General features: G+C 40.1%; 1 protein-coding gene across 8 annotated transcripts; it reads right to left on the bottom strand.

The window, feature by feature from the left end:
* Positions 1-2,795: 2,795 nt before the first annotated feature.
* cd164l2 (CD164 sialomucin-like 2) lies at positions 2,796-23,080 on the bottom strand. Of its 8 annotated transcripts, none has more exons than XR_011191055.1 (7): positions 20,877-21,201; positions 17,577-17,669; positions 12,820-12,897; positions 11,539-11,571; positions 9,349-9,505; positions 6,091-7,193; positions 2,796-5,813 (listed from the first exon to the last, which is right to left on the bottom strand). XR_011191055.1 is itself a non-coding variant. In XM_069195539.1 (7 exons), the coding sequence occupies exons 1-6, from the start codon at positions 20,950-20,952 to the stop codon at positions 7,178-7,180; spliced, it is 453 nt and encodes a 150-aa protein (XP_069051640.1). In that variant the 5' UTR covers positions 20,953-21,201; the 3' UTR covers positions 2,796-5,813; position 7,177. The 8 variants fall into 8 exon arrangements, 7 of the variants coding, with proteins under 7 accessions (XP_069051640.1, XP_015204120.1, XP_015204118.1 ...); XM_069195539.1 differs by having other exon boundaries at positions 7,177-7,193; XM_069195542.1 differs by lacking the exons at positions 2,796-5,813; positions 6,091-7,193; positions 20,877-21,201 and adding exons at positions 8,081-8,170; positions 22,831-22,881; positions 22,984-23,071.
* Positions 23,081-23,636: the final 556 nt, after the last annotated feature.

Below are 23,636 nucleotides of genomic sequence, written 5' to 3'. Positions count from 1 at the left end.
GAATTAAATGTCGCCTTGAAGATCGCAGCTTCACATTGGGAGGTATGACGCCGGTTTAATTTTGTTTAACGTTTTCAGTTATATTTACATATTGTCCTTCCAATCTGTTATCTGAAACCTTGTACTGTATATGGTGACATTAACCTTATTGGCATCAGACAACTATGATTTTACCTTCTTCCCGATGATGGTCTATTGTGTGTGTGTACACTGACGATACGTACAGTCGGCATTACTGTATATGGACTTAAACCTCTGTTTAAAATCTATTACTGGTTCAAAATAAAAACACGATTTCAATAAAATACATCCGCATACAGTATATTTACACATACAGACCCCGATAAAATATAACTATGAGGTGGTTGGTACACCTCCAGCAGTATTTACAGCTTCTAAATTCCACAAGATTTCAGAAATGTCTGTGGACACCAGTGGACATCTCAACCAACAAACCTCTGTTGTGGATAGTTGTTCACTGTCTCCTTGCTGCCTTAAATTCACTCCTGATACTGATCTATTATTAAGCAATCACTACTTGTAAATCCCCAAGGCAGTATAACGCTCACTGGCCAGGTCTGCTATTGCCTTAACTGCTGTTCCGGAGGCATGAGCAACAACACACGTCAGCTGCAAAGTGTTTACCCTCTGTGAGTGATGTCCCATTTTGGAGAATTACAAATCATCTATACGCCTTTGTTTAAAAGGAGTATTTTAGTTGATACTTGAATGTTTAAAATGAACACTTAATTGGTTTCGCCTATGAAAATGTCAGCATAAACTGCGAACAAAAATAAAAACAAAGCAAAACATGTTAATGGTGTTAGTCTTCATCAGCCTCAGTCAACGCATTGGTGGAGGCAATTTTGGCAGTACTGATAACTGCAAGTTGTTCTGGATAAGCCTCTAACAACTTCGTGCAGCAGAATGGTGCAATTTTCAGCCATTCTTCAGTAAATCAAGGGATGACAACAACAAAGCTCGATCATACTCAGCTGTCAGTAATTAGCAATCGCTCCCGTCATCTTTCCTCCGCCAAACATAAATACCAACGTGATTCTCTACTCTGCCTCGCGTACGTCTTCTGCATCCCACCTCCACCTCTGCAGCTACCCCTTGGTTACCCTGCAGGGGAGTCCTGGCCTCCTTGTCCTATGGCCAGGAGGTCGGCCTTCAGCCAAGAGGGTTAAGCCCATATCCGCTCCATAGTAGTTCATCACGCTTTGATCTTGCGTGTTGTCGTTCCCAGGGAACACTGCTCAGTGCAGAATGGGTCACTGCTTTGCCATTTGTTGTTCTCCAGTACTGGGGCAGCACACTATGTCAGAGTGTAGTGTACTGTATGTAATCAGTACTACAGAAATGGCAACAGGAGAAACAACAAGAGAAACACAACCATTTCAGTTGTCTGGAGAAAAGTATTGTAGCTAATCCCTAGACTGTTCTAAAATGTCCTTTAAATTAATACGAAAGCCATACTGTTAAAGACCTAACACTGCAGTCATAATTTTTTTTATAAACAATAACAGTGGGAAAAAAACAACATCAAGATGAATTCACAGACAATTCCATGAGAAAAGGGAAAAATGATTGAGTTAATCACAAGTGAAATAACGAGTGAGACATTGCTTTAGGTGTGAACATAGTACCACTCCAGATCTACATATCCTGGTTATTCCATCACATTATCTAAAATTTCAGTTCATGAACAGTTTAGTTCATGTTTCCCAGACATGTTTAGAAGAGTAACCTTTCTTTTCTAAGCAGCACTTGCACAAGGATAACAAAACTAAACACTGGCAAGACAGCACAACACAAAATAAAACTGAAACCAAGACATATTACCCAGTCATGTAAATATGATTTAAGGATCCTGCATCTGAGTGTCCTCTTGTCTCAGTAAGGAATAATCCTGAAATCAAATATTACATGGTTGTACCAATTGAACACTACGTACCCATTGACTTTCACTGAACCAAATATTAGACCGATGCCATCTGGAAATTGTCATGTGTAAGTCACCCTGGTGCCTGAGGGCCACTGTGCATTTAAAAAAGTGATGTCTCTGCCTGTAAAACGAACACCTGAAAACCAGTAACCTATTCAGTCTAGACAGTAACTGTGTCAATCTAAAAACTGCAAAGGTACAGTAGGTAGAAGAAAAAGCAGGTGGGACTGCAGTCCAGTCCTGAAGGGCCACAGTTAAACCTTTTCATGACTGTTAATTTTTTTTCCACTATTCTGAAGATATGTCGTGCTACATATCATATTAATATGTGTCATGGGTAAATGCTGCAAAATCTCTTCACACAAGGAAACATTTCTAACATGAAAAGGCAGTTCTGAACAAGTGAGATTTCAAAAAAAGATCATGACTGCATGTTGAATCTCATCTTGCAGGGCACGCTTGGCCTTTTGGGATCTTGAGCCACATGTTTTAAGTTCATGTTGTTGTTTTTTCGGAGAAAAAAAATGCATTTACAAAGAAAACCTGGTTTGAAGGCTTACTGTAGATGGAAATTTGTCATGGAGTGCAAATCAACAGTAATGACAAAACAGATCAGATCATGTTAATCATGGTATTAGTTAAAGATCCCTGGTTGTCAGCAATTTCTCTGGTGTTCAAACTGGAGACTTTGATTTTAATTTTCTATATTTCATAACAATATACAGTGGTCTCTACATAAACAGGTTTTGTGAGGAGGACTCCAGCAGTTACATCTCAATATTGATTGTTTTGAGTTGAAGCACTTTATTAGCCTGGCTCAGGAGAAAGCTATTACTTTAGAGACAAGTTCAGATGTTAAAAGTACATGTTTTTATTGATTACTCACAGAAAGAAAACACAAATCTCATGCACTAAACAGCTTTAATCCTCCCGCCTGACCATACATTTTTTAGTGTCTATTATACAGTTACTGAATTTTAACTTGCCAATATAATGTCATTTAATTATCTGTAGAACACAGAGATAGAAACTGTTTCATCAGTTTAAACTTCAACTCACTTCTCTGTAAGCAGAGGTAATGTAATAGTTGTACAGTAGTTTAAAGTTACGTTTTTAAGTAAATCAGTCAAAAACAAAACAAGTCAAAGCAAAACACACAGTGGATGTGAGGAAACAGTTGTAATAGGATACCACAAGTAGCCGTACTCACAATCTTTAGTTTTAGTGAAGAAATACAACAAAAACTGCTGAAGACAGCTTGCTTTTAGTCACTAGAGCCATCCTCTACAGACTGAATGTGTTCCACTGTTGAGCTGATGAAAAGCTTTAACATATTATTTGCATATCGGCAGTCCTCTGCATTGACTGCTTGCAGATACCCCTAACACGTGATCAAGTGTGGGTGTGTAAGTGTCTGTGTGTGCCCTGTGATGGACTGGCGTCCCATCCAGGGTATAGGCCTCACACCCGGTGCTTGCCAGGATAGGCTCCAGCTCCCCCCTGACGCTCTATTGGATGCAGTTAGAAAAGATGGTTGGTCAAGGGCAGTAGCAGTTTTTAGACAGAGGAGGGAGAAACAGCAAAGCCAGAAAAGCAGTGTGGACTCTGATTCTTGTACCTTTATGCATGTGCATTTGGCGTCATACGTCCTGCTACTACTACAGTATTAGCCATGGTACACGTTCAAATGTAAAATTAGAGAAGAGCACATACAGTAGGTATGGCAGATCTTATAGCAGGTCCAATTCTAACACTTTCCTGTCCCAAAATATATTAAGAACCCTAGGGCTGAAAATATGCCCATCCAGTCTTATAAGCTGTATTTAAAAGAAAGCAACGCAAAAACGGAAAATCGATAAAACATAAGCACCGTACACTTCACTGAATGTGTGCGTTACCATTGCAAAGTTACAAAGCTACTCAAGAAGGAACATCCGATTTAACTTGCTCACATCCCAAGAGAGAGTGGGGGTGACCCACGCAGGACAAGGGGCATGTCCTGGATTTCTCCATTTCCTACATGGGAACTTTCAAACTTCACTGTGTGGAGTTCCTGCTTTAATAGAAATGGCATGGCAGCATAGCTTTTAAATGTTTTATGTGGAAAAACTATGTCTGTAAATCTTTATTTTAAAACGTTACATTTCTATACCAACCAACCTTCTTCCCTGCACAGACTCAGAACACCCCTTTATTCTTAATGCACTTAACTGTCACAGATTTAACGAGTTTTGTGTGCATTTCTCAAATATCTTCATAGAATAAGATCAACTGGAAAAATAACATCAAGACTGAAGGCAACTTTCAGCTGTGTATTTAAAAAAAACCAGCAACATTTGCGGACTGACATCCATCAAAACTACAAAATGTATTTCTGATTGTATACCTTTTATATATTATATCTGAAAGGCCGCAAGGTTAAGAACTTACTGTTTTGCTTACTTTTGAAGAGGTTTGGTGATTTCTGAATGGAATGCTATCATTTGAGAGTTTGGCTGTCTTGCATAAATACATAATCTTCATTTTTAGTAAAGTGCAATAGTGGCCAGTGCTCTTGATTATTATCGACTTAATAACTTAGCTTACAAGTACCTTCTTTCAGGTCTTAAGCTGCAGATGGTTAAAAGTGACATAAAAAAGAGACTCAGATCTTTTCTAGGAATGTTATGCAGCACTGATTTACAGCTAATATACCTATGAGCACCACTATTAACTGATTCATTACACACTTTTTAAGAGAAAAAGAGATGGTCAGGCCATGTTGATCATCCCAGTGAGTGATGTGTTGGGTGCCTTCCTTACCCAGGAGACGCGAGTTCAAGTCAAACATTCCCTGAGCTACACAGAATTTCTTTCCCCATAGGTCAAAAAAGGTAAAGGGTAAGATCAAAATCACGATCTCGGATAAACTGTCTTCCCGTGATTATGCTTAATCCCTATTGACCATGCCTTCCCAAGACATGGAAGTCTTAAGTCTGGGTCATCCATGTTAAAGATTCTGATGAAACCAGAGTTCACACATAACAAGCAAAATGAAAATCTGTGATTTTCCATGACTACAAGAAAAGTCACACCTTGAAAAGTAAAAAATAATAATCAGTTAGATTTGAAAGAATGTTCAGATAAAATTCCAACATAAGATGACTAGTGCCACAGTTTGTATGATCTTAATCAAAAAGATGCAAAAATAACATTCTTAACAACAGAAAACAGGCACAAATCAAAATATTAAATATTTTAAGCTCAGACAGATATTTTCTATTTACTGGGGATGCCTTAATATGACTTTATGAAGTGATCAACTAAAGAAAGCCTTAAAGTCTGTGTTTTTTCTCAGTTTGCTACAAAGAAGTGCAGGCACAGAAAATAATTTTACAACATTCATGACTTTACGTGACAATGTGAACCCTACAGAAGGCCGCCCATCAGTGGGAGGGCCCCCTTCAGTGACACCCAAAATAGGATGCTCGGCTGGTAAGGCACTAGGCTCCTGTGGCAACAAAGGAGTTCAGATCCAGAAGGAAAGCACTCTCCCAGTACGACACAGCTGGAGAGAAATCAGGAGGAGAGATGAGGCTGAGGGCTCAGCCTTTCTTCATTAACAGCTTCCAAACAGGTCCGGAAACACTGCACTGAGGGAATCCTGGGTTGTTCGTTGTGTACGATCTACAGACTCTTCCTACTTTCTGGATCCTGTGTACATGCTGTTAGAGTCACTGGCCGTTTGTTGTGAGAGTGACACAACACAGGAAAAGGATGACATGATCCCTTTTCTGGGCCATCCGGCGATTTGATCTTGCCTGGTAAGAAAGATTTACAGACACACCAGCTTACACACCGAGCACACAGCACCACACTTCAGATCCTGCAGAGGGGAAAAGAGGAAAAAGAAAGGAGACGACCATGCAGTCAAATGAAACTGAGACATTTACTCAAACAGGCTTGAGCCACACAAGAGTCCAGCTTCTCTTAGGTGTTGCTTCCAAATAACATGCAGTAGGAAGAGGAGACTTAACATGTTATACCAACCCCCCCAAAAATAAAATATCTACAGTATACTTCGAACACAGCTTTCTTTATGTTTTCATTTCTTGTGTTGCTTGTGGAAATGCGCACGTTCTGAATGTCTGTTTCCCACTTACAGAAAGATAAATTATCCACATTTGTTCAGGTGCCACACATGCAGGCTGGAGTAAGAGTGGCATCCAAGCCCCAGACTGTCACCTCCCGGGAGATTCTCTCATTTCAAATGTTGAAATGCACCCAGGTGACCTGGGGATACCAAAGCTTAAGGTGATTTGAGTATTATTTGAGTTATTATTTGCAACAAATTAATTCCTGATTTTTAGGTGGCCTAAATAATGTCCAGTGGAACGGATGGTACTGGTTGTGTGAAGGATGAGACACACACTGATGACCCTCCACTGAAGAAAGGTTGGTGGCAAAAGGAAAGTCTATGAGATCCCTTAAAAATGTATGACTTTCCCAACATTTTGATTCTAAATCATGCTTTGTCTTAAAAAAAGTAAACAAAGAAGAACACAGAAGACACACAACTGGGACTGTACTGTAAGACACAGGAAAAGCACCGAGACAGGGAAAAGCACTGAGACTAACACAATTGGTTGTGCAACAGAAAACTCCAAGATGTATAGTAAGCAGCAAACAGTTTGGACTTCTAAGCTCTTCTGTTTTGAAGACAAAAATGGTGCTGACTAATTCATTTGAGTTTTCCTCTCTTTAGGGATAATGAAAAACGTGATTTCAGGTGAAGAAACACAATAGAGCTCCAGTAAAGGAATATTGTAAAAGGAGGAGAAATTTTTAGTACTTTGCATGCAATGTGGACCACTGACCAGCTGCATAAAACACCTTAAGTCAAATTTCCTTTTCATTTTTTTGCCATTATATGTTCTTTCAGTTTTTGGGATGTTACACAAAGCAGCAAAGTACATTGAAAGAAAATACCCTAGTTTAACAATCTTAGGTTATTTAATACTTCAGCAGCTTTATGCAACTGGCTATAGCTTTCAGGTTATGCAGCTCATTACTGAGACAAATTAATAATGAAAGCCGTCATGGGTCACAAAGCACACAACAGATAGTCAGGGGATGCATGTGGAGAAGAAGAGGACTGAGAAGGGTAATGAGTTTTCTTAAAAATCGGGTGATGACAAGACAGTCCCCATTCTCCTGTCTCTCTCCTTCTCCGGCTAGGCCTCACCAACCCTACTGCGCCTCCTCACTGCACCAGCATGGGGAATCATGGGAAGGGTTGAAAAACAAGGGAGAGAACACAAGGTTAATGAACGGCAATGAATTCTGTAGGCACTGTTAATGTAAACAGGCTCTCTTGCTGACATCATTTGTGTTATTCATCAATTAAAGGCATGGAGAGTCTCCAATAATTTAATTAATTCACTCAAGGTTTTGAAAAATTTTTTGCAAAGGTTCAGGATCCTCCACAGAGACGATAATAAATGAGCTGCTTTATTATGTACAGTTTCATCCACCATGTTAGCAAAAGGTTTCAAGCTAGAGTTTTATAATTGAAAATCTTATTTTTCAATGTAATGTAGGAAACCGTATTCAGGAAACAGTTTCTATGGGAGTCTGAAAAAGCCGACACTTCAGTTTCCTTTCTGGATTGACTGGACATATACTGTAGTGCCGTCGTGATCTAAATACCTGGAGAAAATGCTGGTCTTCCTGATGGTCATACGCATTGAGCAGATTGTACATAAAAGTATTTACCACTGGCAAGAATATCAGACGGAACATTTCCAAAGCAAGTGCGCACACAACTGTTTTTTCAAGACTGCTTGTGTGGATGTGTTTTGTCATATCAAGGCCACATGGGGCCACACGTTTACATCACATGGTACAATGTGTGTCATTAGCACCCTCAGTGAGTGCTAGACTGAGGCTTCAGTGACCTCTGATGGATAAAAGACGCTATATTTTTCTCCCCAAAGCAGTCTGGTTTCTTTTTAATTATTCTTTTAATTAATTGCATCCGTGTTGCACTCTTCACCCCCAAAGGATCCCAGAGTGCTTCCAATACAGGAGGGCTCTCCCTTTGTTCATCCCTGAGGCGCAGCTCCTACGTGGGTGGCGTGTGGCACTCACTCAGCTCCAGCAGCTCCACTGCACAGCATACCAGGGGGAGGAGTGAGAAATTACCTCATCGACTGAATTCTGGTGGTAGTTAGGGAGGCCAGACTGGGAACACCAGAGTGGAATTTAGTCAGGCCACAGGGGAAAACACCCCTGCTTGTACAAACAAGGCAATAGGATCTTTAATGACCCAGTTTCACATTATATATTAAATAGCATTATATAATATCTGAAGAATGTCACCTCCTACGGTAAAGGGTCCCCTGTCAATATACCGGGGCTGTGGTTTGGAATATTTGGTCCAGAGAAAATAGTGACCCCTATTGGTCCACCAGCGACCTGTCTCCAACCCCGGTGATGATGAAGAACAGCTTTTCTTTGCTTCCGAGATCTAATGGGTTCAGGCTTCAAGCTGTGGGTGAAGCCTGTTTAATGTTCATTTGTTCCAGAGGAGACTGGTCACTCAGGTGTGCAGTAAATAGTATGGAACTCAAAGTTCACAGACCCTCTCAAAATGTTGTTATATGTACCACTTGACTTATTTTCTAAAACTTCAACTCTATATTCCATCCAAAGTCATAGTATGCTTACAATATTTTTACAGAGTTTTCTTTAAAGTTCAGTCATTAAGACACATATTAATCAATATTAATGCGTGAATGATTGGCAGAGACTGAGAATCTGTTGATTACGATATCTTTCCTGACATAGATTATAAAGCAGTTGCCTTGGTCTCCGAATGAGCATCTAACAGGCATCCTACAGTACCAAGAGAAAGGAGCATGAAGTGATTTGTACTGAAATGGATGGCTGAACACGTCTATTAATTTTCTGCCTGATCAGCCTGTATAAACATGTTGTCATAACAACCCCAAGTACATTTACTTTGTGGTTTGTGTCATTATAGTTCTGGTGAAAGTGTTTTTCTGTTTCCCTAACAGTTGTATCAGATACAGTAGTTTACTTTGGACTGTAAAAATAAAATTGCGTCCCTTGTCAAGAGCAGGTGTCAGAGACTGGGTGTTCCAGGTGGTCTGAGTGTGGTGGAGGGTGTGATTCTGGATCCATAAAGCTGTACATCCCATCTGACTGTCAGCCTATGAGCAGAGTGGGTCCGATGTCTCTTTTCCCTACGATATGGTCCCTTTATGGGAATGTACATTGTGACAGTTTGGGGACTGTCATTGACTTGTGGTTCCAGGATTCTGCAGAGGCATTGCAGAAGCTCCTTAGACCTGTGATAAATACATAGTAACATAGTAAATAAAAGTGTGGGAACTTACAGTGTCTCATAGGTGCTGTCCCTGGACTTCACGAACTTCATGATGAAGAATATGCCCGCCTGAGCCCCCAGCACCAAGATGATCCCCCCGATAAAGCTGGAGAGGTCGAAGTTCGCCTGTTTATACACTGGCACGGGTTCTGTGGGAGATGGACCATCTGAAAAGAAAAGAAAACGTTTTTCCCAATCCGATTGCCCCAATCAGAGTACATACATGGTCTGGCAGGTTTTTTTCCAGCTACCAAAAGATGCTTTAATGCATCACATCTAGTTTTCTTGCTGTGTACTGAAAATGTCACCAATGGGAAACTCTATCTCTCTCTCCTTCTTTCAATTTCGAAGCTGTAGAGCTCAATCTCCTTTCAAGAAAGGAGTTGCCACAAATCCAGGAACAGATCGGGGAATAATGCATGATAAAAATAAACCTACTGTAGAAATGAAGTAAGCGACTCCATCCTTGTTGGTTGTTGAATAAACTGAATCCATTGGCATGCAAATCACTTTTTGTCTGCATTCAAAACCATAGAGAAGTTTTTCATACATTTTGAGGCAAAGCTCTATGTTTTTGCCTTAAAACTAATAACAAAATTACACTATGAGGCTTATGAAGTGTCTGTTAACAGAAATATATTAAAGAAAAATGTACTTCAGATCAATAATATTTTGTGGGGTCTTTAAAAGCACTTCTTACACAATGTAAACTAAAATGGTGAAGTGATGAAGACTCTCTCATAGGTCTTCACTGCATGACCTCTAAGAACAAATTAAATTATGTTAAGAAGTCCTTATATCCATGAATTCCATTCATGTAATCATCTAATAGCAGCAATTAACATACTGTACCTTGAGGCAGATGAGTACTTCTGCCAACTTGACGTTAATGCAAAACATTTAAGGTCAAACTCCAGTAAAGGTAATTTTATTCAATGATTTTTGTTAAAAAATGATTTTACAATGAACAAAAGAGCTGCATACCTTTGACTAATGAAATACTGTATATACTGTATATTTTTTTAATTCCCTCACCATATTGGCTGTGAATAAGAGTTCTGAGCTGCGCACTGCAAAGAATGTCTTATTTTACAAGAAGGTATCAAGGAGTCCCATCTGAGAAGTGTGCAAAGTGTGATCCTTAATTGCTGCTGCCTGGGTTGCCTAATGAATTATTCACAGGCAGAAGTTTGTGTTACAACCTTCAATTAATCATGATCTACTATGGGCTCTGACATATGGGCCAGAGAGAAATCCTGCCCCAAATGACTAGTCATTTCATTTTCACTTAAAGGAGTAATTCATTTTCAAGCTGGATTTAGTATTATTCTTTCTATTAAGAAATAAAAGAAAGGTTACAAACAAGAAGCCATTTGACCTACTGTACTTGATTGCTAATAGCTTATTGATCTGCATTCATCCATCCATTTCTTGACAGATCTAGGGAATTAGCATCAAGAAATGGATGGGGAGCCTGGTCCAGCCACCCACCATCCTTTGTGTAAAGTAAAGTACAGGGTCTCAAACTCAGTTCCAGATATACCTAGAGTTGTCTTGTTTTGTTCCCCTAATCTTCAAACTACTGTACATGAGTAAATCTATATGGATACATCTTTAACAAATTACTTAATTATCTGCATGATTATAATACTTTTAAAAAGGCTTTGAGTTGTTTTATTGGAAACAGTATTTTTAAGTGAGTTTTATGAGAAATTAACTGTAAAAGACTTTAAGAAAAATAATATGTGGATCTACGTTAGAATAAAAACTGTGACTTTATTGTTACACTGATTACTCAAACTGGAAGAAAAAATAGAAGTCACTCCAGCAACAGAGTTGTAATTAGATTTTTTAAATTAAACTTACATGTCATTTTAATAAAATGACTTTTTTTAGTTTCGGCAGTCTTCACTGAATCCCACAGAACACAAGTTCCCAAAGACACTATGTGAAATGCCCCAAGTAGAAATATTTGAACAGAAAAATAAAAGACTTGTTCAAATGCAAACGAGCACTCCGATGTTGTGCTGAGTCTTAGAAATCTCAATTCTAAACAACCATTCATTACTGCTAACTACCAAAAGGTAGAGCAGTAATGACACTGAAGGTGGTGGGCTTCTTCCCAGGGAATAGTTTCACCTCAGGAGGTCGAGACAGACCCTCTCAGCTCTGACATACAGTACAGGGCATCTTTGCTTACCAGTGCTGCTGCTGGGGACTGTGCTTCCTGGAGCTAGACACCACAGACAGGACATTCAGACACACATTCAGACAGACAGGCAGGTAGAAAAAGATGAAGAAAGGTGTTACTGACATTCCCACACTCTGTCTGACCACTAATCAAATATTGCAACACAGACTATTCAAAAATAACAAATAATTGAAAATGTTCACTAAAAACAGCAAGACTCAGATCTGTGTGATAGCCATCTCCCTACTGATGGATGTTAACGACATATTTATTCCAAGTGTTCTGGTTAAATATTTAACAAAGGAAGATCATAGCTTATTAAGGTGTCCTCAGAAAGCAATTTAAGTGATACTGTCCTTTAACTTCGATCTGAAGTTTTTTTTTTCATTTAAAAGCAATACTCCATGCAACCAAACTAAATGAATTGAATATTATAGTTAAAGAAAACACTATCCATATTTAATTAATAAAGTACAGTATACAGTAGAGTACTGGAGGTGTTGAATGCAGCCAGGCCCCATGGTTTAACTAAATAGCTCAATAGAATATTTTCTGTCACTCAAGCAATGAGACAAACACAAATTCATTCTCATGTACCAAGACATAGGAAAGTACAAACACAAAGTCAAACACACCCACACCTGCGCAAATACTATGAACTGAAAAACACAAAGTCAGAACGAAGCACATCACTAAACCATGTAGTGTACAAACGTGCCCCCAGTGGATTCAATGAGGAAAAGCTTCTAGAACACAATCCAAGCTGTCGCTGAGCTGTGGCACTGGCCAGCTATGACCTGAGTCCCCCATGTGAGTGTGTATTGGGAAAACCAGGGTGTAGTTGTCCAGATTACAGTGTTATTAGTGAGAGCCATGCAAGTCTCTATGAACTATACAATATTTCACTCAACATCTGTGCACAGCTGTTCCAAGGACTGTAGTGGCAGGAGGAGCTAATTAACAAGTGGCAATTAGAGAGCTGGAGAAAAGGAAGAGATGAATAAGTGTTGATTGCAAGAAAATTAAAACAAACACAACAGACAACAGAAAGCATATTTCTGGTGAAAAAACGTGTCCGGGTGCACCCATTGCAGACACAGAGACACGTGCAGAATCCTATCACCATCTCTAAACAATGTAACCACAAACGTTAACAGACAGTCAACACATAGCAGGCCACTCTGGGGTACAAATACAATGTGACACACAAAGACAAAGCAAAGGCAGAAAACAAGCCCTCTGGGCCCTTGCACGCTCACACTGTGAGTAGGAGGGGAAGCAGGAACTTACCGATGCACATAGCAGTGTCATTGTACAACGAGCAGCCCTGAGATTCCTCACTGCTGGCCACACAGCCAGTGTCATTGCCTGTTACAACAAGGGGAACAGAAAGGGAGGGGAGATGGAGGGAGAAAGAGAGATTAGAAAAGAAAGACCACTCAGGCACCAAAATATCACAGCTATAGAGATATGTGATTCATGCGCAGCTGAGGTCAAATCTTTGTGAATTATTTGCAAATAATGCAGTGTACATAAAATATTGTAAGTAAAAAATGCTAACTTAGTACAGTACTGACTTTTATGTATGGAAGTGGCGGTAAGAAAAGTCTTGGTGTGATTCTCATAGTTAGGACTAGGGACACTGTTTTTTTGTGAAGGGCACCTTGATAAACAGTATATACTGTGGAATACAGGATGACAGTGTACTCTCATAATAAATGGAAGTTGATGCTCATGGATCAACTGATGTGAGGAAAACACTTGTGTTTGAAAGCAGGTAGTGTAAAACAGTGGTTAAGGGACAGCAATGACATTATTGCATGTCTGTCTGACAGACTTGAGGCTCATAGGATGCCCCCGGTATTAACTAGAGCCCGCCAAACCTTTCTCTCTACATTAGAAAACTGTGCTCTGGGAAGACTGGTGTGATATTCAACTAGCACACATCATAATCATGGCTGTAAAACACATCTTTTGATGGCTGTTGCCCTGATACATGCGGTACATTACCACATTATTCGGTACATTACCACAGGACAAGCCATCTATGTTTTACTGCCCACTACTGTGACAATGGTTTTGTGCAAAACGCATCAAAACCACTATTCTACTATCAGCACAAAGGCGTTGTGTAGAAAGATAAGCTTTGACAATTCACTGTAACCGAGTCTTACTATTCCAGTTAAATTTTAAGGATTCCATGAAAAAGCCCTGAAAACGAAATAAGAACGATTAACTGATTCTTTGAAAAAAACAGTGCAAGCACTAAATGGTTTCTGAGAACTTTAGTCACTATATTCAGGACAGAGGTTCTTTATTATTCCCTTATTCTTTAAATCTTTGTCCTAGATTTAACACAGATTATATACCAAGATTATATACTTGGTTCACAGATTTTCACACATCTGATATATTTTACCAATTATGTGGAAAGGCTTTTGCTACGAGTCCTGCACACCCCAACAACAGCGGTTCTGTTGAAAAGCACTGCTGGGTTAAGAGGATGAAAAGTAGTTTCACTGTTTGTAAAGCCCTGGTCTGTCGTGTTGAGCAGAAAAAAAACACATGTTGCCAGGAGCCACAGGGGAAATCTGCTTAAATCCCAAGTAATTCTTCTCATGTGTGAATAGCAAGAAAGTGCACTACAGGAGGGCAGCATGGTAGAGCAGTGTTTAGCACTTGCAGCCATGGGGACCCAGCTTCAGTTCCTGGGCTGCTTGGAGCGTGGAGTTTGTATGTTCTCCCCGAGTTCAAATGGGTTTCCTCTGGGTGCCCAAGTTTCCTTCCACAATTCCAAGACGTACTGATAGGTTAATTGGCTTCTGGGAAAACTGGCCTTGGTGTGTGTGTGTGTCTGCCCTGCGATGGACTGGTCTTTGATAGACATTGTGTGCCCTTTATTCCATTCCAATTACCTTTCTGAATATTTAATTGAACCTTTGACTCATACTCATCAATATGGCCTTTAAAAATCATAATGAAGGCTTCAATTAGGGCATGGAGTTAGCAGAGGTTTTTTCCTTTACCATTTTATTTCAGAATCGTTCTAGATGCATTCTGGGACTTAACCAGGACTTAAAATGAACAAACTGAAAGTAATGAGACTTTTTATTCTTCAACAGAGAAGACCATGAGGGGCCCTGATATAAGTATTCAAAATCCTATGTGGAACTAACAAAGGTAACTCAGTAGATCCTTCAGAATAAACACTGAAATTTAAACCAGAGGACACAAGCGGAAAAGTAGAAACTATGAGGAAGTGCATTTAAAACTAAGAACAGCAGGAACGTCTTTCCACAATGGGTTATGGGAGTTTGGAACAGGCTACCCAACCAAGTTGAAGCTGATACTCAGGCCTCTTTATTCAATACCAGCAATGACACATTAACATTATAACTGAAAAAAAGTGTTAAACTATTAATTGTTTGTGATCTTATTTTAACAAGACTGTTTCTGTTATTACGTGGTGCCAGCTGGCTTCAAAGATTAGGAGAATTTAAGAAACAGCAATACTGAGATAATTGTTCAAATAGGAAAAGTGGTGGTTACTCCACAAATTTAAAACCCTATTCTTATAAAACATGAAGGACCAGAGCTCTGCAGGAGTTTACTACACTAGCTGTTGAGTAATCAGACATACTGCAGATTACATTTTTGAGCAACTCAAAACCGCTGCTTTTAATAGCACAACCTAACATCCGTTAACAGTCTCACCAGATTAGAAACAACACAGTTTATTCTATCTTCCTGTATCTCTCTCCTGCATCTTTTGTAATGACATTATTCTGTTTCCCACAACTGTCTCAGTTCATTGGTTCAATACTCTACCTCTCCAAGTAACCTAGCAACCAGGTACTGATGGTGCTTAAGCTCAGGAATGGTTCCCTGGGCAACGAGATGAGACGCCACCCCATGTCCCCACGCCCTTTCTTTTTCTCCATCCCCTCAGTGCCCTGCTGACCAAGCGAAACTGCTGAGTCACTTTGAAGACTATGTCATCACACTGACGTCTTGCAAGATTCAGGACATTTATTTATAGCAAGGTCAGGATGTACCCAAAAAAAACATTGAAATCAGCACACTGCGTGATGCATCACACAAGCTGTGCATCCATCAAATTGCTCACTGCAGTTAAGGCTTCCCTGAGCTGTTAATTTTGAGGTCATTGGTCTAAATGAGGGGCAGTAAGTTGGTACAGTGGTAAGCATTGCTGCCTCGCAGCTCTGGGGTCTTCTGGGGTTCTGTTCCAGACCTGGGGTGGTATCTGTGTGGAATTTGAATGTTCTCCCAGTGTTTGTGGGTTTCCTCCAGTTACCCCAGTTTCCTCCCACAGCCCAAAAACCTACTGGTAGGTTAACTGGTTTCTGGGAAAATTGGCCCGGGTGGGTTTGAGTGCGATTGTGTCTGTGTGTCAGCCCTGTGATGGTGTACTCTGCCTTGCGCCCGTTGCATCTTGGAATAGGCACCGGCTTCCCAAGAAACCCTGAAGTGGAAGATCCGGTTATGAAATTGATGGAAGGTTTTAATGAGGTCAAATGAAAAAGAACACTTTTTCTCATTGTGGTGTTTACCCTCCAGGCCAGAAGAGACTGTACCACATCATTATCCTTTGATATGTCCAAAAGCATATCCTCCAATTGCACTGTTAAGGAAGAACCCTGCCCGATCTAGAAAGATCACTTAATGCTCTTCTGTCTTACACACAAAACTAGGGAACACTATAGGCTATAAAAGCTCCATGGTGCTTTACAGGAACAAGAGCCAATAGGAGGAGCAGAGCATCTCTCTCTGCCATCACTGTAAGCCTGTACAGCCCTCACCAACTAAGCCCAGTCCAAGCCTTGGTTAATTCAAAGTCACAGCCAGATCCAAACCAGCAGATCAGACTGCTTTATACTGTTTTTAAGCCCGATTTCCTAAGAAGACAGAAGGTTTCCCACATAGTTTCAACTCCGACTTTTTCAGTAAGGAAGCTTAAGTGAGGAATGCAAGATAATTCGTTTTGTTTGAGGATCTCCAGGTTAAACCTTTTGTAGAGACACAGAAAAATACCCTTCTTCCATGTAAACCTCCAGATGCCATATAATACAAAAAACCTCTTACTGGAGATAATGCTGTCCAATTTCAATTCATTATAATTATCAAAATAATGTTGGATAAAGCTTCTGGATCTTGGAACCTTAAAATACAGAACTGTGTGATGTTTCTGGGAACTAAATAGGCCGATAGTGAAGTATGTTAGTAAGAGTTAAGATATTGTTGGCTCTCGCTAAAATAAAAGGCTTCATAACTCAAAGCACATTGATTTTTAATCTCCAACAGTGTGGAGAGTGTTAAGATCGCCTCTTGAGTGGGGGAATGATGTTGCGCTTAGTGCAGGGCTACTTCTTTTATAGCTGCCAGGCTCATGTTTTCAATTATTCACAGGCCCCAGCGGGGTTGCTATGCCAGCTCTTGGATACCACTGGGGGTATCGGATTTCACAGCTGGGTTTTCTTACTCCTGTATCTTGCCCTAAGCCCTTTTCACTGCAAGGCTACCCAGAACTGTAAGTTTTACAGTCTACTTACAGTCTTCTTTTCAAATTTGTATGAATGGTTCAGAATATTTTATGATTTTTCCAAAGCACAATTCGCTTTCATTAAATAAGAAATACATTCATATGCTTTTTTCTAGCCACGTGATACAGTAGCTCAGCTCACTGGGCATCATCTGGTTATTGTACAAACCATTTGTGTCTTCAGTACCATGTGTGGGAACATTTGTTTTGTATGATTGTTTTGTCAACTGAGTTCATAATAGAAGTCTCTCGCTGGTCAAATAGGAACCAAATAGGTTTACGCCACATTTAAAATATTACATAATTATTATGCAATGGTAAGCATTACTATATTATTACTCATGCTGAGATAAATGTTGTTGCTAAAGCATTTGAACACCACTAGAAAGGAGACAATAATAAAACATAAAAAGAAGGAGCAAATAAGTCCATCAGGAATGGACACAAGGTTCATTCCAGTGAGAGCCTTTTCTGGCCTAGTTCTTACCATTATCACACTGTCTCCACACACAGCCTGTGATGTTCATCGAGGAGTCACCACTGATACAGTCAGTGCAGGACATCAGCTGAGAGCAGTCTCCTTCAACAAAACAGAAAAAAAACACTGCTGATGCAGACAAGATCAAAGAAAGCAGCTGTTGCTGAAGTCACTATCCTGGTTTCTTTTGAGAAATGGATGGATGCGATCCTTGGATCAATTAACTACTAACTACCTAACTACTTAATGGGCCAGATGAGTCGATCGGCCTCATTTTTTTTAACTTTTCTTATGTTCAGGCATTAAACGTACTTACTCAGACTGCCTTTTCAGTAGGGTTATCACCCATTCTTCCTTTATCTGAACACCCTTCCTGGTGAGGGTTGTAGCCACCCAGTGCCTAATCCAGAAATATCAGGACTGCAGCCCAGACAGGACATCAGTCCATCACACACACGCACACACATGCACGCACGCACAGAGGGACACCCATTAACCACACTGCCAGTAGAGCTAAAATATGGACCACAAATCTCTCATACACCTTGAGGACGAGAAAACATGAAAGATAAACAAAGTACAAGCTTTTCTTATGTGTTTGTTACATGGAAGTATTCCTTAATTGGGCAAAATAAAATAAAAAAAACAAAACATTAAGAGCAATGTGTAAAAACATTCATTAGGCATGATTCAGAGAATGTGATTTGGAAAAGCACCCTAAATCACATTATTTCAGCTGCTTGCTTGGAAAATTTCCAAGTTATTCGGCTCCAGAGCACAAATATGCTCCCTTCTACTGCATGCAAATGTTTTAAGGTTCTCCATGAATCAAGATTGCACAGTGGGCTTTATGTCACGGAATGGACTGGGTTTGCAAAGCAACCTCATAAAATCAGCTTGATCAGATGTCTCCAAGGCCCCTTTCATGTGGCTGACTGGACGTTGTTTCATCTTATGGGAGTGTAATGGAAAAGAAAACACTGAATTATGGCACCAGAAGGGCTTTCTCATGCTACCATGTTACTCCAGTTTCCCTGCTGTCTCCCTGCTGCTATATAAAAAACACTACTACTCACTTACTGTTGTCTCAACCAGTCTGCTCCTGCCTATGGTCAGCCTCGTATCTCTCCTTACATTATACCTCTTCCCACTCTCTCAGCTTCTCCTCTTCTACCAGGTTTTCTGCACCTCTTCTGCTATTCAGTCTTCACCCTTGCCCCACAGCTGTGATGAACAACCTACAGACATCAGACCTGCTCTTTCCATGACCATGTTTCCACACCTGCTTGGAGCTCTTCTGCATAACCTCTCAGATCTCAGCTGCGCTGGTCAATACTGTATTATTACAACATGAAATCATAATGCTACTAATTCATACTGGCAATGTAACTTGCAAACTGCACTTATTGTAAACAAGGTACTGTATCCATGCCTACAGGATGTTCACATGACTGCTCTCTATCCACACTATAGTACACACTTTTAATTCTTAATCATCTCATTCATCTTCCTTGACTTTCTGATGTGATACTTATGTCTAGCTAAGCTGCCATGTTGTTAATTAATTTAATCTTATTGTACAAACAAAATTGTTCCTTGTACCAATTTTTAATCCGTCTTTCGGATGAGACGTTAAACCGAGGTCCTGACTCTCGGTGGTCATTAAAGAACCCCGGGCATTTCTCGACAAGAGTAGGGAGTTATCCCAGTGTCCAGGCCAAATTTCACCCCTCGGCCTTTACCTTTACAATTACAAATTGTCCCCATGTATGACAGGCTTGCACTTGCCCTGCGATGCACTGGCACCTAGACAGGTGTACCCTGCCTTGTGCTCACTGCTTGTCAGGTAGGCTCTGGCTTCCCGTGACACCGTATGGTATAAATGACATGACACAACTAATTTTTAATGCAGATATTCTATATTTAAAGTTGCCTTGTGAAACAAACAAATAAATAATGACAGAGAACGCAAATGATGACAATAGTTTTACAAAACTTGAGTTTGTGTGGGAGGAAGGATTCCTGCAATTTACTGTACTAGCTATTTGTCATCAGGCATCAGATTATATATTTAGAAACTAAGAAACCAAGTTGCAATGTATTGGCTAATACTAAAATCTAAGTTTGATTCACTCCAGTCTGAGAGCCTTGATACTCAGCATGCCTCAATGCCTCAATTAAACTGGAGAGAGATAAGAGCCTGTTAGCTGCTGTGCTCAAGAGAGTACATGGAGGTCACTTCTAAAAGGATTCTGCGCCCCCACTTAAAAGAACACTTAAAGCACACTGTAATATTTTCTATTTATTTAAAGGCATGATATGAATAAGTTCTATGAAACTTAAATATAGGCGCAAGTAACAGTCCACTACACAAAGAGCTGGTAGTGTCTGGAGCGATTAATCCTCTGTTGGGGCTGAATGTGAGTGGATAGGATCCTTTAAGTAACAGTTGAATAAAATTTGTGGTTCAGCAAACTACTAACTCAAGTAAGGTAAGAAGAATAGTTCCATTGTGATGAGAAACCTTTATACGGTCTTATATGCTAGAGCAAGTCTTAGTAACAACAACATGACTGGTTTATCAGTCAAAGAACCCATTACTTAATTTGCTGTTTACAAGTTATCACAATTAATTAATCAATAATGTACATGAAAAGAAAACGATCAATTTAAAGCCCATGGCTTCTGCTGAGGAAGTATATTTAGAAAAGTAGTTTCATTGAAAGGGGCAAAACTTAGAACAGTGAAAAATATCTATTTTGGATAGCCCAGGTATGAATAATACAGACGACCACAGGAAACTTTCTTTTATGAACATTTACAATGAGAGCCAAAACAGATACGTCATTCAATCCAGTTGTTCCATGAAGGCCAAATAGATTGAGCTGAAAAAAGCGATACAATGTAAGCTCCCCACTACACAGTCAAAAGAAACGCTTAAATGAAATCCGAGCCTAAAACTATAGCCTATTTAGATTGACATTTCAACCACGATCATAAGATGTGTTAGGCAGGTTTAGAGACTTTTTTTTTCGATTGCAAGGTACTGTATGTACTGTACGTTATTCCCCGCCGTTTGATCTCAACCACGCGTTGACACACTAATCAACAAGACAGCAGGACTTTTTTCTAAACGTCAAACTACCGTATTAACGTTTACTGATTAAAAGCACACTGGTGTGGCACTGTCGATGGAAACGCTAACGTAAGAGACGTCTTAGAGCAAACTCCTAAATGTTCCAGTTACATAAACCTTCAAGATTCACAATGGCTGTATTTACAGTAAGAGTGAAGCAGAACATACCGTACCTGCAGTTTGACAGCAACAGGTTTGTACAACCGTAAGGACAAACGCAGCTCCAACAGCGGCTCTAAAACAGCTCATCTTGGCAAAATGCAAACAACTGGGTTCCTTCAAATAAGGAATTGTCAGGAAAGGGAATCCAGTTTAAAAAACATGCACGAAAGTAACCGATATAGACAGTGGTATAAACCTTCGGTCCTTGGTAGTTATTTAGAAAGCTTCTCAAATTAAGAGACATGCAAAGCAACACGGTTACACAGGGTATTTCTCCGCGCTATGAAAAGATCTCTCGCGTGAAATGTACACCTGGTGCGCCTGGCACAGACCGCCTGGGGGTAAGAGACCTGATCCTGACCGCACTCTCTCCCTGAAATTAACACTTCGCGCCTGCGTGCTGTTCAGACCCGATGAGGCTGAGGGAAATACATCTAAAATCTAAATAAATGCAATTTTTTTCCCCATGAAAACTGAAGGAGATGGAGTAAGCAACATCTTTTAGCGGCGTTTGGTGTTCCTGAATACATGACCTCAGAAAATGAAATCAAGAGAGAGGGAGTACAGTACATTATTAGCTCTCGACCACAATTGTTGCTTTGACTGAAAAGTTCAGTTCACAATAAATGTTCAATCTTTAAAAAAGAAGGGCGTGCAGCATTATAAAAATCATGCATGGGTTAGCGTAATGTACGTGCATTTGTGCTTTGTGTGTTTCTGCAGCTGAATCAGTTGAAATATAGAATTTTTGCTGAGGAACCAAATAACACCTAATAATGGAGACACGATCTGTTATACTTAACACGGCATGTACTGTACACTGTGGGTGCAGAAACACTTTGGGCACGGAATCCCAAAATTAGGGTAAAGTACCTTGGATAGGATGAAATTAACTTTATTCTGTTAAATTTAGATACCGCACATTTGCAAAATCGCTCTAGCCATAATGTTCGAAGGTAACGTGATGCATCCAAATTAATGCATTTCCATTGAGTGGTCGCTGCCTATGGTGTATCCCTGACAGCACATACTGTATTTTAGACTCTCAGAGATACCGAGTCCAACTTGTAACTTCTACGGTAAATGTAGCAAAAAGACTTGGTTTGCATTTTTAATGATGTTAGCATTTAATATCAACCATTCCATTCCATTCGTTCTCAGCTGCTCTGTTTTCATGAAAGAATTCTGTTCTGAATCAGTGCTTTACTTAAACTCGGGGGTTGCAATACACTCGAAAACTGGCTTGAAGCTTTGTGTTACATTGACAAAACGAAAAGAAATCAGGTGATCTCTCAGCCAACTTCAACGCAACAGGTGCTCTTCGGTTGTGAGTCGGAAAATCAGGGAAAGGAAACAAGCAAAACCAAAGTTCTGCCGTGCTAAACTTCATCGCATTCCTTCCTGCGCAGCGCAAAATGTGTGTTTTATCAATCAGTACCTTTGTGCGTTATGGACATATCACAGCCTCTGCATTTCTATGGAATACAACCAATATTGCACCTGCAGCTCCACTGCTGATAATAATTGGTGCATTTAGCGCAGATGTGTACAATCCCACTAAATGATACTATAAATTATTATAGGAACCAGTAATAGGTTTATTCCATGCTGGAAAGAGAAGAGAGAAAAAACAACGTTTCAGCTGTGAAGCCTTCTTCAGGTGTGATCATCATTATGATCGCACAAAACATAAAAATAAAAACAATGACAGTATTATGTGGATTTTTCATAAGTTATAACTTCTCACGGGAGCTGTGACTAAAAGAAAGTCACTTGGAGGCTCGCTTTTTTTGCCCGAAAAAGTTCTAGCACTGCAAAAATGGCTAACATCAAAATGTCGCAGCGATTTTAAACGCTGTCGGGGGACAAAAGTATAACAGAATATAAGAATAACACAGCTGTGGCCGCTCTTGACAAATGTAAGTGTAGTAGTACACAGGGAGATACGAACACAAAGATGTTTACCTGATTGTCATGGGGATCAACACCGTGACTTCGGCCGGTAACTCTTCTTTTCTGTTTCCCAGTGTTCATGTAAACACAAAGAGCTTCCGGTAAGCTTCTTATTCGGAACTGACAATTTCACAAAGCAGACTTTAGAAAATATGCTTTTATTACCCATAGTGTATAGTGTGTCCCACCCATAGTGGGACATTGGGAGGTAGGAACTGGAATCTGTTGCCCACCGTAAAGATGTCACGGTGCAAACTTTTTGAAAGTGTGCTAAGAGTAATTAGGAGTTTGATGTCATATAGCCACTAGAGGGAGCCAAAGTGCCGTTTTCAACGTTAATTGATTTAAATTACATCCTCTATTTACATATGTACAGATGTCCGTGTCCGTGTGCACATAAAAACTCAGATCCGCACATACACCGGCATACGCACATATGCGGAAATATCAAACAAAAATGGCACCTTTTGAGTAAAAGCATTACACCTCATGTGTGACACATTAGCAGAATCTCAACACTCACAGAGAAGAATTACATCAATCCGACGAACACTTCTGATTTTATCGAGTGACCTTTCAAATTCAGCGTGGCCTCACACAGCTGAAGAAACAAGTCGGGCCTCTCTCAGCTGCACGACAATGCTGAACAGGACGTGACACGTGTTCCACTAGGTTTTGAACTACTTCCAGCCCATTTCTATCCCATCCTTCTCGTGGCTCACCATCAGCTGAGGTTGGACATGGGACTGGAAACTGCACAACTACCATCGGTTCCAATCTGGATGGAGATCTGAGGCGGGATCTGGCCAGAAAGATGC

Source organism: Lepisosteus oculatus, chromosome 11 (assembly GCF_040954835.1).
Source record: "Lepisosteus oculatus isolate fLepOcu1 chromosome 11, fLepOcu1.hap2, whole genome shotgun sequence".
Taxonomy (NCBI): Eukaryota; Metazoa; Chordata; class Actinopteri; order Semionotiformes; family Lepisosteidae; genus Lepisosteus; species Lepisosteus oculatus.
This window is presented reverse-complemented; position numbering and strand designations above follow the sequence as displayed.

Coding starts and splice junctions, on each gene's coding strand:
- cd164l2 (XM_015348628.2), bottom strand. CDS start 20,952: ATGAGCTGTTTTAGAGCCGCTGTTGGAGCTGCGTTTGTCCTTACGGTT. Junction 17,670..20,876: donor CTGTTGCTGTCAAACTGCAG/GTACGGTATGTT, acceptor GTTTTGTTGAAG/GAGACTGCTCTCAGCTGATG. Junction 8,171..9,348: donor GACAGCACCTATGAGACACT/GTAAGTTCCCAC, acceptor TGGTGTTCCCAG/TCTGGCCTCCCTAACTACCA.